At 39.7% G+C, this 13,042-nt stretch overlaps 1 protein-coding gene across 2 annotated transcripts in view; it reads left to right on the plus strand.

The window, feature by feature from the left end:
* The first annotated feature begins 3,803 nt into the window (after positions 1–3,803).
* ZDHHC17 (zDHHC palmitoyltransferase 17) overlaps positions 3,804–13,042 on the plus strand; it is a 65,561-nt gene continuing 56,322 nt past the window's right edge. The window contains exon 1 of one of the 2 annotated variants that reach the window (XM_081331559.1): positions 3,804–3,937. In XM_081331559.1, the coding sequence (XP_081187685.1) occupies positions 3,875–3,937 (63 nt within the window). In that variant the 5' untranslated portion in view covers positions 3,804–3,874. The remainder of the gene's footprint in view (positions 3,938–13,042) is intronic. The other variant, XM_081331558.1, reaches the window with a different exon arrangement.

The raw sequence follows: 13,042 nt of genomic DNA on the forward strand, positions 1-13,042 counted from the left end.
GAAGGGAAGTGCAAGTGCCTCTGTCTCTCTCTCACTCACAACACACAAAGTGGGGGAAGAGGACTGGCAGACCAAGGGCAGAAAGAGAGAAGTGAAGTGCAAGTGCCTCTCTCTCACACACAACACACAAACACGCAGTGGGGGAAGAGGACTGGCAGACTAAGGGCAGAAAGAGAGAGAAGTGAAGCACAAGTGCCTCTCTCACACACACAACACACAAACACACTGGGGCAAGAGGACTGGCAGACCAAGGGCAGAAAGAGGGAGAGAGAAAGGGAGGGAGGGGGAGGGAGGTAGTGGGGAGAGAGAAAATATGAATATATAATAATAATAATAATAATAATAATAATAATAATAATAATAATAATAATAATAATAATAATAATAATAATAATATATGTGGTTGTCCTTACTGGACGTTTAGTAAAGAACGTTTAATGAAATATTTTGATGTTTTTTTAATTAAGAGGTGAGATATGGGAATAATTATGCTGTATTTAAAGATGGTAGATAAGCTACTAAAATTGTTTTTACCTGTTGTGATGGAAAAAGGTTTTTTCCCCCCTCTTTCTCCTGTTCTTTTCTCCCCCCTCCCCTGAAATTTTTTTCTTTTCCATTTTTCTGTTTGTAGTTTTTATAGTTTGCACTGGCTTTTTATTTCGTCAATACGAGGAGGACTCAAATAGACATTTGAGTATTTTATTTGAAAGTAACCTTCAACCCAGAGTCTTTTTTTTGGAGTTCGAAATGCTTTTGTTGCATACAGAAATAAATATTTATTTTCTTTCTAGCAGTTCACTGATTTCATAAATGCAGCACACTATAGTTTTTTTATACATAGCATAAAGGTAAAAAACAATATATGCAGTGTTATCTTCATTTTAGATGTCAAAAGGGTTTTGCGGCTCCCAGTGTTTTCAGTGGGAAACGGGTCCAAGTGGCTCTTTTGAGTGTTTTGGGTTGCTTACCTCTGATCTAACACAATTGTTAACTGCCTTATTCCCACTTCATTCATTATGTTTCTTCTGATATACTTAGCACTCAGTATCACAGACAAGTGGGCAGCAGTATGCTGTCTGATGTCTCTTGATAAGTTGGACTAGAAACAGGCATTCAAGAACACAGAACTCTCATACAAAAGCCAGTGAAGCCACTCTGAAAGAATTACAATAACTGCAATGTGTCAAATGCAGACACTGTTTATAGTGCTAATCTGACCATTAAAAATTAGTTTCACAATTTCCTATTTTAAGAAAATATGCAATAATTGTATGACTGCTTGAAAATAGAATACTTTTATTAATCCTATTAATAAAGAGGAGAGAACAATACCAATTCCATTATACATGTAGATACCACTATATCGCTATTTTTTTATAGCTGTATTATGAGGATAGTTTATCTGAACCCCATCTGGGATTGGTTTGCTGATTGATTGCTAAGCTGCTGCCCAACTGCCTCTCACACATCTATGCACAGATTCCCCCCCCCCCACAGCCTGGTTTAAACCTTTATCTTTCTTTTGCCCCTCAAATATTTCCATTCCTATTTTAGGAGCTATCTTGCTACAGACAGCCGCACAGAGACTGGTTCTCCTTTAAAAGTACTATTATCCTTTTATTAAATAAAATTGATTTCTCACATCCCGTTTGGTTGGAAAGAATAATAAGATAGGGAAAGCATACAGAGCTCAGACTCTGGAATTCTTTCCAGTCCTTAATAATAACATTGCTGTTGGTCACATGACAAGGGGAGGGAGCATACAACAGAATAACAACATTCTGCGCTGCTGTTCAAGTGCCTCTTTCACTGCTGCGGTGGCGCTTTTTTTTTTTTTGCACCACCTGGTGGATCTGGCCCACTTTTAACTTTTTTCTACTGGCTTCTCCCCACAACCCTTCCAAATTTGGTCCAGATGTTTTTGAAAGTTATTCTGCTGGCAAACAGAAAAAATGACTGGTTCTAAGCCTTTTTACATTTCTAAATAATTAATTGAAATTGAGTAAAAACATATAGAATATGTCTTCTATTTCCTCCCCCCCCAAACCCCTTAACATTTAAGCAATTAAACAACCTTTTGTCAGGGATAGTATAAAGACTTCTGCCACGTGAGGGGGTTAGACTAGACCTCCAAAGTCCCTTCCAGCCCTATGATTTTATGAATATTATGTCCCTTTCCAATCACAGAACCAGGAAGAAAGAGAGTTTAGAATGGATTGCTTTGAGAGAATTTATTCTAAAATACTCTTCTCTGTAGCTCCCCACTGGACCTGGCTCGTTTTTGAACTTAAATCTTTCTTTGTTGGGTTCCCACACTACAGTACACAAAATATAATCTCATTCTGTATCCGAAGACGCAAAGAAACAAGCAGGATTTACTAAGGTCCCTTTACATAATTTGTACGCAGTTTTATATTGGGTTGGAAAGAGTAAAACAAACTGCAACCATAGGACTATTTCTAACAACTAAAATGAGGAAGTTAATCTGCCTCAGCATATGTAAACTCAGTTAATATAGCAGTGTACCTATAATTTGTTGATACTTGCCTTCCATAGTCCTAGATGTATTTATAATCCTATCTCTAACATCTTTTCCAACTCTAGGACACTCTGAGCTGCCTTCAGGCTTCTCAATTCTCCCCCCCCCCTTTTGATTATAAAGTGGGCGGAGGCATCCTCCATAACCCTGCTTTGATTAGCAGTTCCATTACTAAATCATCAAAGCTTAACAATAGAATTGGGGTAATATATCTATTACATATTATTGACTAGATTTTAGGAAGCCTTCCGAAAATGTCATATATATAATAGGTGGTGAAATTTGAAAATTAACTAAATTATTAAATGTTGGAGCAGTGCCTTCCCTAGCCCTATGTAAATTATACTTTAATAAATCCAGCCCCTCATCCCACCAGTGATGCACAGAGAGCAAAACAATGTAAAACTACATTTAAATGTGGAATTCTAATTCTGCATTCAAGAGGCTTTTGCGCCACACATTAACCTACCTTAAACTTGCTTGTTTGTATCCAAAAGACATAGTTTGTGAAGTATGGTTTATGGCTTCATTTATAATGCAAACCCTACCAATTCTGGCTTTCATAATTCATAGTGGGTTATGTGAACACAGCCAGAGTATGATTTTGGGTGGCTTGCCAAACTGAAGCACTCTAACTCACTTTTCAAGCAATGCCCTTTCTCCACTCGGAATTGTACCCATCTCGAATCCGCCAGTGCCCTGTTCCCGTCCAGCAGATTGACAGGAGTTGGGGAAAACGGCCCGATCTAACAGATGTTGTTGTTAGCTGCGAAGTCGTGTCCGACCCATCGCGACCCTATGGACAACGTTCCTCCGGGCCTTCCTATCTTCTGGAGTCCATTTAAGCTCACGCCTACTGCTTCAGTGACTCCATCCAGCCACCTCATCCTCTGTCGTCCCCTTCTTCTCTTGCCCTCAACCTTTCCCAGCATTAGGCTCTTCTCCAGTGGATCTAATAGATAAGGAAGGATAACCTGAGTTTGTCCCGGATAATTATCTATCTGTTTCCCTCTGCCCCATCTTCCTAGCATTCGATCAGTTGGGATCAATTGGGATCAAGATAAAAGCATTTACGAGAGCAAATACATCGATCCCATACTCTCCGCGGAAGTGGCCTGGGAATTTTGTGATGTCTGCTAGGGGGCTCCGATTCCAGTCGCTCATCCAATCCGCGGCTCGCCTTCCTCCCGGACGGGCTGGCGCTGCCCACTCCAATCCTCCCCTCCCCTCCCCTCCCCTCGCGCACAGAGAGAGAGAGAGAGAGAGAGAGAGAGAGAGAGAGGTCGTGAGGGAGCGCGTTACCCGGCATGCAGCAGGCAGTGCGTTCGCACCAAGATGGCGGCGCCTCTAAATGAGTACGAAAAAGAAGCAGGCTGCGTTCCTGTTTTGCACTCGGAGGTGAGGCCCTACGGGTTTTCGGCTATTTTTCAGCCCCAGTTGAGAAAGAAGGAGCCGGTCGAGCGAACGACGGGGGAGGAGTAGACACTGGCGGCTGCCACCGCCTTCCTTGACACTCCCTTCTCGGGCGGGGGCGGAGGATGGCCCTGAGGCACGGGAAGAATTGTCAGAGAGAGAGAGAGAGAGAGAGAGAGAAGCAAGCGGCCGGGATTCTTGCTGGGTTATAAGATGAAGGGAATTGGGCGTAGAAACCTTTTCTTTCCAGCCATTCCCCTTTTTATTCGCTTCTTCATGCAGAAGTGAAAGGAAGTTGGTTGAGGTGACTATTGTAAGCTTGCGTTCCCCCGGAGTTACCTTTTTCTTTGGTGTCCGAAAGTGTGAAAGCGCCTCTGTTCTCTCAAAGGTGTATATGGGGCACTATGGATGGGGTTGTTCCTTATCTGTGGTGCTCTTGGAGGTTCTGAAACTTTAAAGTTTCACTTTAAAAACATTCTCTGATTATTGATCTACTTTCTTCTAATGTTACACATACAGATGAGACCTGGTGGTGTTATGTCTTGATCTATGTTTTCATAAGTATGATTTAAAGTATATAGCAAAAAATATTCGTTGATGGATTTTTATCTAGAAATTAGAAAAACTTACCTGTTTTTTCAAAATCAGTTATTGGGAAACAGTGACCTCTTGGGGCATTTTATCCCATATATTTTTTGTTATAAAGATGATTATATAATGAGCAAATAATGGATGATATTTTGTTACCCGTATCCAGTTGCCTGCAGATATGTATGCTTAAATAATAAAACATCAGCAAATTATTTTTCTGTTTCTTCCAGAACATATGTCATATACAATTAAAACATCTGCTCTTCATTGCATCCTGCAAGATAGCCCCATTCCTTCCAATATTGATACCTATGGATTGTGCTAACAGAACACTGTAATAGTTTTTGCATGCATATATTTAGAAAAGCCTTCACTGATAAGTTAATTTGAAACTTGATTTTAGCTCTCAGAGATTCTTTAGGATCTAGCAGTTGCTTTTACAATATGGTAAATGCAAAACTTTTTTCTTGTTATTTTTAGCTTTTTCCCCTCCTACTGTGAGGAAGGACATGCTTCTGCACATTAAAATGATATTCCGTCATTAAAAACTGTGCCAAATATCAAGGAGTGTTTGTGGAATATATTTTTCTTCGACAGTTTCAAGTTTTATTCAAGACAGTAATTTAAATTTCAAAATCTTTATTTTGCAACTTGCAATTCTGTATTTTAAATAAGTCTTATGAAATTCAGTCATACTTATTTCTGAAAATACATATTCAAAATTGTATTGTCTCTCAATGAAAATAGTGCAGGCCAATGGATTGTGGACACTTTAATCATACTGTGATGAAAATATTCACAATAATTCCAGAATCATAACATATTTAGAAAACTATGTTATATTTTATATTGTTAGAATATAGCAATTCTGTTCACTAATATACAGGAATTGTGGAATAGAAGAGATTGTTTTGAATCCTTAGTTTATGTGTTGTGAAATTATAGAGATATTTGGAATATGCTTGGAACATTATTTTTTTACAAATCAGAAATTTTTATAATTGTGTCCTAGTGCCACCCAGATCCAGTAGGAGATAATTGACTTTAACATTGAGAGATATTGTCCAGCACACATCTCTACATCACAGTTTCATAGTATTCTGCATTCTGTAAGCTTTAATGACATCACGAGTAATTACTTGTTACAATGAGCCTTCAGGGGTCAATTTCCATATGCTACAGGCAGCTACAGTTGTGAGGCCTAATTTACAAAGAGAAGAAAAATAAAGGATTATAAAGAAGCTATAAACTCAACAAATGTTTGTATGACAATTTATGCCTGATTTGGAGTTCATGCTATCCTAGATAATATAAGTTGATAAATTACCACTTACGAACAATCTCTTTTTAAAATTATTACTAATTGCTTAGAACTAGATAATTGTTATTTCAGTAAGCATAAATGATATAGATATTACATATCACAAATATATATACACAGTAGTATCTTGGTACTCATAGTTAATTGGTTCCAGGAGGTGCAATGAGTACCAAACAATTTTTTCTGTAAAAAATAATGTAGTGAGTCACAAGGCAGCCAACACCGACAAGTTCTAGCTTGTGCATTGAGTACCAAACAAATGAGTACTAGGACAAAATTTTCACGTCAAAATGTGTCGAGTACCAAATTCTATGAGTTTCAAAACTGTTGAGTACCAAGGTACCACTGTATAGTGGTTTGTTTTCATTTTTATAAAATTTATATCATAAATATTGATATTTTTAATATTTTAAAAAAGTGAATTCTGCAGTATGAATTGGTATGATTCTCCAGGCCAAATATAGTGTTTGGATTAAAGACTGGTCATTCACCTCAATGCTATTTAAAAATTGTATAATCATAATGTCAAATAAGCAAGATTAATAAGTGAGTTAAAACTTATATTGAATAAGTTATGCTAATTAGCTTTCAATGTCTAAAAACATATTTGTTAATGTTTTGTGCTTTCAGAAAAATTGTTTGCAGTTAGGCTTTAATAAACATTTCAACAGCTGTTTATCCCAATTTCTGTAATGGTTGTTTACAGTTAACTCTTTTTAAAAGAAGTAACAGCTGACCTCCAGTACAGGATAGTTTCATTTACAAATTATACATGCACTCCATTTACATTGACTCCGTTTTACTGGATAGGTATTCCTTGGCTACAATTGAGCCTGGAATTTGGGTCGTAAGTCATTGTGGCTATTAAGCAAAGTGCCCATGGGATCACTTCATTCAATGACCACATTCCCAGTTCCCTCATTGCAGTCCTTCAGTTACTGCATGGGGATGCCTCGGAGTGGGAGGCCCAACATCCATGGTAATGTGGAAACCTGCCATGGGTCAGTAGGCCTCAACTGCACTCCATGCAGGTCCATTTATTTTCTCTTACCTTCTGCTACCTAGCCAATGTGAGGCACAGCTACCTGTAATGTGGAAAGTTAGCCAACAAAATGTTTCTGAAGGTAGAAAGAACTTCCAAGCACCATAAACACTGGCACTCATGTTTTTGAGGCTTTGGACTTTTCCGGCCAGCGTCTTTGAGAGCAACAGGGCTGCTTGGTGGAGGTATTCCATCCTGTGTTGGGTGAAATTAACTTGGGAAGCAGCCCTTCTGCCCTAAAAGAGGCTGGCTTAAAAAGATTCTTTCCAAAATGAGTTCCAATAGACCTTCTTCAGTCAGCCCCCAGGAACCAGCTAGGCAGCAGTGACTTGCGACCTTCTCTACCAGTTTCTTCATTGACTTTCTGGGGAAGTCAACAGGGAAGATTGCAAATGGTGATCTTTGGCAGCCTGTCATAAGTGCGAACACGTTCCAGTCAAGTGACCACGGGGGGGGGGGAGGGGAGGAAAGGTTGCAACTTCCATAATATTGGGCACTAGTTGTGCAACTCAGCATTGTAATAATTTTGAACAGTCACCGAATGGTTGTTAAGCAAGGTCTACCTGTAAAGGCTGTTGAAGAGGCTTCTTCCAAAACTGGTTTTTGAGAGAAACATTAGTAACATATTCATTTTGTCATTCTTCCTTCTCTGCTTTTAGATGCTTGGAAACTTATATCTAAGAAAATGTTAAATATCTACCCAGTCAGCTAGGATTCCTAATAATTAAGTTTCCGTTGCCCTCAGCACCTTCTAAAGTACAAGACCATAATTATAATTTTTTATTCATGGAAAATTAATTATTCAGATTTCTGGCAATATCTTTCCAATCTTGGTTGATCCCAAAAAGCTAAGAAGGGTAAAACCTAGTTTATAATTTGGATCAAAGCCAAGAACTGTGGGCCACTTTGCACAGTTTTAAAAAAAACCTTGCAGAAGTCAAAAACAATCTGCTTTTTTATTGCTGCCAAAAAACCCTACATGGAGCTGACCTTGAAGTCACCAGGGCTAGAACTTGATTCAATGGAGATTACCTTATAGAAATTAAAATCATTTTAAGTTAAGATGTGGTTGCCTCCCTAAGAGGAAAGAATGTTTTAGGTTCAGCTGGCATCTAATCTTAAAACAGTGCAAAAGTAATGATTTGTGTGCTTCATTTTTTCTTTGAGGTATGAATGTTTCATGGGATACAGTATGAGAAAATTACTAGGCAGCTAGTTTGGAGATTTAATTGGTAATTTAGATTGGTGAATTGCTGGATTTTTTGTATTTTCACTTGTAAAAAAGCCTAAATTGAACAATGTCTGAAGGCTTCACTGTATTGCATTTGAAACAGTTTTAGCTTTGAAAGCTTGATATCGGCATGTACAGGTAGTTCTTGAGTTACCACAGCAATTGGACTGGAAATTCTATTGCTAAGTGATAAAGTGCGCTGTCATGTGATCACCTCACTTAGTAATGGCAGTCCCTTTTCCCGCCTTTAAGTGAGGATCTCAAGTCATTAAGAGAGGAGATCACATAACCATGACTTACAGATTTGCATAAGCAAAGTCTCTGAGGATGCCTGTAGGAAGTCACAAGTCTGGTTGGCTTTCTGGCAGATGGGCAGGTACTATGGAAGGCAGGTGGGCAGAAAGGGTGTTGCAGCACTATGAGAGTGCACCAAAGCAGGGGAAGGGGTGTTGTAGCACTGTACAAGTGGAATTGGGTGAGGAAGGTGTGTTGCACACGTATGGTCAGGCATATGCTATGGAGTGCAGGTGGGGGGATGCTATGGTCAGGCGTGCACCATGGTCTACAGCAGGGATATCAAATTCAATTTCATGGCTGGTTCGTCACAGCCAACTGGGTGTGGCCAGAGTGGGCATGGCCAGCTTAACATTGCTCATGTCAGAGGCGCCTGTGGGGGCCCAGGGGGAGCTGAGGGGATCCAGGGATTTCCAGTGGAGGGGGCGGGACCAGGGTGGGCATTGGGGCCTGATCCACCAGAGGAACTTTGCCAACCCTTTTGAGCCTTGGGCAGCCGGTGCTCGCTGGAAGAAGAGGTTGGATGACGGGGGCCAAGCGTGCAGGGGATGCAACATGGTGGTGACAGTGACCAGCTGGGCTGTCTTGCTGCAGCCCTTTCTGTCTTTGCTTGCCCGCAGCCTCCATGGCTGGAACAGGGCAAATAGCCACACGCCTTGTCTAGCAGGCTGGATTGGGTGCTTTTCCCCACCGCATCTCTTCCTCTACCTGCTGCTTGGAGGGCTGGCCCGGCAGTCACGGCACTCGGACCCACTTGAACTATATGGGCTGCGGAGTCCCAGCTGCCTCTTGGAGATGGGGACTCCCCGTTCTTCCCGTTTGCCAGGGTTGTCACGGGTGGGGCCACTGGTGGGAGACTAGAATTGAAAACTGATTCTAAGTGAATGAAGTCTACATGTAGGGGGCATTATTGTCCATGTATATTTTCTCCATTAGGAATGGTAAGGTGGCATATATATCTATTGTGGAACTGTCTTTTCCCTTCCCAAATCTTGCTTACTCATGAGCTAAGAATCTAGCCAGTCCAATATATACATGATAAATACAGTCAGTGAAGTGGTCATGTTGCTTACTAGGCACACTTAATAACTGGAGAATAAGTGTGAAGGACTTGTGTTGCCATTCTTAGGGATGGGAATGGTTTTAGATCAGATCTAGTCACCTGGTATTTGTTATTTTTGTGTTGATGTCAGGAAAAAGGGAGACCAAAATGGGGGGAAACTATTACCTTTTGATAATTCCTGTGATAATACAGCTAGGGGCTTTTCCACTTTTCAGTCAGTTAATTACTTTATGAATTTTTGAATAGGGAGCCTGGGGCCCAAGATGGGGTGCTATGGTGTGTTTTCAGTGGAGTCTAGCAAAAACAACTAGTCCTCAACTTATGACCAGTCGCTTAGCTGTTCAAAGTTTCAGCAGACACCCCGCTCCCCCTAAAAAAAGGTACTTATGACTTGGTCCCAAAGTTCTCATTTACTATTACAACTGACTAGGGATGCTGCAGTGCCCTCCACCTATCCTCCCCACCCCATCACCTTGGGTTTACTTCCTACCTCTCCAAGCCTACGCTCTCCTCACTTACTTTCAAAGATTTCTAGAGCTTGGATTACAGAAGCATTTAATTGTGGATGCTTGGGAAATGATGGCTATTAGAAAATAGTAACTTTATTGAAAATTATAATTAGAAAGATAAAAACTAATGCAAACTAAAAATAAAAAGGAAAATAGAAATTGCAGGCAAGAAAAAAATAGAAAAAATAAGAATATAGTAAAGAATATGTATATGTGTGTGTATGTGTATGTATATGTATATGATTTTCCCTTTCATTACAACCATTTTGTAACTTACTACCTTAAAATGCAACAAGTGAACTCTTTTCCCATCTTCTCTTATCTATAAACAATGTATTTTATATCTTAAAGCCTTGTCATTCAATCCTGATCAGCAAAAGATCAGCAGAGATTACTTATCTATTTTAACCTTGATCAAATAAACCAACTTTATTTTCCTTCCTTTTACATTAAGGAATCTTGATCTAATGCCACAGAATTTGATTTCTTTTCATTTTTTTGTCACTTCTCACAAAAGTCTTCAAAGCTTTAACAAGTCTCCTTGTTGAAGTTATCCAGGTTATTTTTTTTGGTTTGTTATTTGTATGTCTTTGTAGCATCTTTTTCTGTATCCTTCTTGTAGCCTGTCATTTAAAAATTTGCTTTCAGGGCAGTCCCAGTCTTTTCTAGCAAAACTTGCTCATCCTCCATAACATATGTATTTTAAACAATCTACAGAGGCAGACACTATTAAAATTAACTTCTTGTTTCATTGTTCAAAAATATCCTTCAATATGTCCAGTGTTAAAATATTTTGCTTCCTCTGTAATATTAAGTCAAATTTAAGTATTCTTCTCTTATTTGCAATCTTCAGTTCCTTCTGGTTTCCTTCTGGTGTCTAGTGTTCAAAGTCTCATTCTGCCATTGTTTTTAAGATAATTCAAAACAAAAGCATTTTACCATGGGAGGGATTCTTATAATCAATTCCAAAATCTTATTTCATATCTATCTGGAACCTTAGTTTGCTTGCAACTTTCCAAAACCAAAGTTCTGATCATCCTTTGGCTGTTTATTCCAAACAATTATTTAAGTCCTTAAACTTTTATTTAAAACTTCTGTTGTTAAATATCGAAGAAACACCAGTTGTTCTCAGACTTGTCAATCCAAAGGTTCCTAATAGCTGAAAAGCAGTTCCTAAGCAATTTCTTCAAGTGATTAGAAAAGGAAGTATATGAACCTAGTGTCCTTTTGAATGTGCCAACCTTGGTTTGAGCAAAAATATGACTATTCTCTAAACTCCCATTACTCTAAATCAGGCATTTCAAACTGCCGGCCCGCAGGCCGCATGTGTCACGCTGAAACCGCGCCCACCCCATTGCCTGCAATGGAAAAGTCCCGATACATCGCGCAACATCACGTTTGACATGCCTGCTCTAAATCTACCAGATACCATTGTCTTCCATTTTCTTTCAAAGAGCAACTGTATGGAGCATTTGTTTTTGATCTCAAGTCCTTTCCTTGTCCAAAGTCACTTGTCTAAAATAATATATAGTCTCCTGTTTGAGTAGAGGGCTGAACTAGAAGACCTCCAAGGTACCTTCCAGCTCTATTCTGATTCTGATTCAGAGGAATTAAGAGCCCACCTACTCACTAGTTCTTCATTCCAATATGGTCATCAGCTCTTTTTCATCTTTTCTCCCTGCAGGGCTATCAGGGTGACTAAATTAAATTCTATAGAAATAATAAGCTATGTAAATAAACTTTTTTCTTTTATATTCATCTAAAAATATGCTATCTAAACCATTATCTTCTATGGTCCAATAGAGTTCAAACATGAAAAATAGACATTTTATAGCTGGCTTCGTGCATCTTTGATTCTGATAGGTTTTAGAATTGTAAACACGTTGGGGAATCTCCATTCTATCAGGAATGCCCCTGGGATTGATGTCTTATTTGTTAAAAAAAATAAGTAGCTATTTTAAACATACTGACTTAAACACATAATTATTTCAAAATATGTCCCAGGTCAATTACTCAAGGCAACACAATACTTCTTTGCATATTGATCAAACGATATTTCCAATTAATTATACCAATATTTAATGGTATGTTAATTTGGGGATGTTGTAACTGTATAGCAGGGGTGTCAAACTCAATTTCATTGAGGGCCACATCAGCATCGTGGTTGCCCTCAGGGGGCCGGGTGGGTATGGCCAGGGTGGGCGTGGCCTACTGGGTGGGCATGGCTAGAGTGCATATGGCCTACTGGGTGGGCGTGGCCAGCTCTAAATCGTTCGCATCAAGGGTGCCTATGGGGGCCCGGGAAGGAGTGGGACAGATCTGAGGGTCTCTGGCAGAAGGAGGGTCTCAGGGCCAAGGCAGTGGGGGCCGTTCCCTCACTGTTTCCAGGATGGCTTCGCGGGCCGCATGAAACCACTTCGCGGGCCGGATCTGGCCCCCGGGCCTTGTGTTTGACACGTCTGCTGTATAGGTTTAACTGCATAGTTTTGTTTGAATTCTCTTTCTTCTATAGATTTATTTCAATTTGCTTTATTTTCTACTGACTTGTTACCAAGAGTTTTGTGTCAGTATATCCTTTGGAACTCTTTGATGTTGTAGTTGGTTACTAGACTTTAGAATTCTCATTTTGAAGGATTCATTCATCTGTATTGGATCTTTAAGCTGGGATTTCCTTGTTAAATTTTTGAACTTGAAAGCATTCAGAGTGAGTAACTAAAACTGGATTATAAAAATATTTCCACTGTAAATGGGGTACATCTGGGAAGTTTATAAATAATTAGCAGGCACAAAGCATAGTACAGTTAGTCTAGTTCAGGGGTCGGCAACCTGAAAAAGGAAAAGAGCCACTGGGAACCGGTTCCATCACACATAAAAAAAGGTGGGAGCCGCGTGCGTGTGTCCATGCACGCGCATGCGCAAAAAATGTTTTGCGCATGCACAAAATGGGTTTTTCTTGCGCATGTGCGGACGTGCGCGGTTGCCATTTTTTTTATGTGTGATGGAACCGGTTCCGGTTTGCTGATGACAGACATGGATGCA

Source organism: Vipera berus, assembly GCF_964194415.1.
Source record: "Vipera berus genome assembly, chromosome: 6".
NCBI classification, from domain to species: Eukaryota; Metazoa; Chordata; class Lepidosauria; order Squamata; family Viperidae; genus Vipera; species Vipera berus.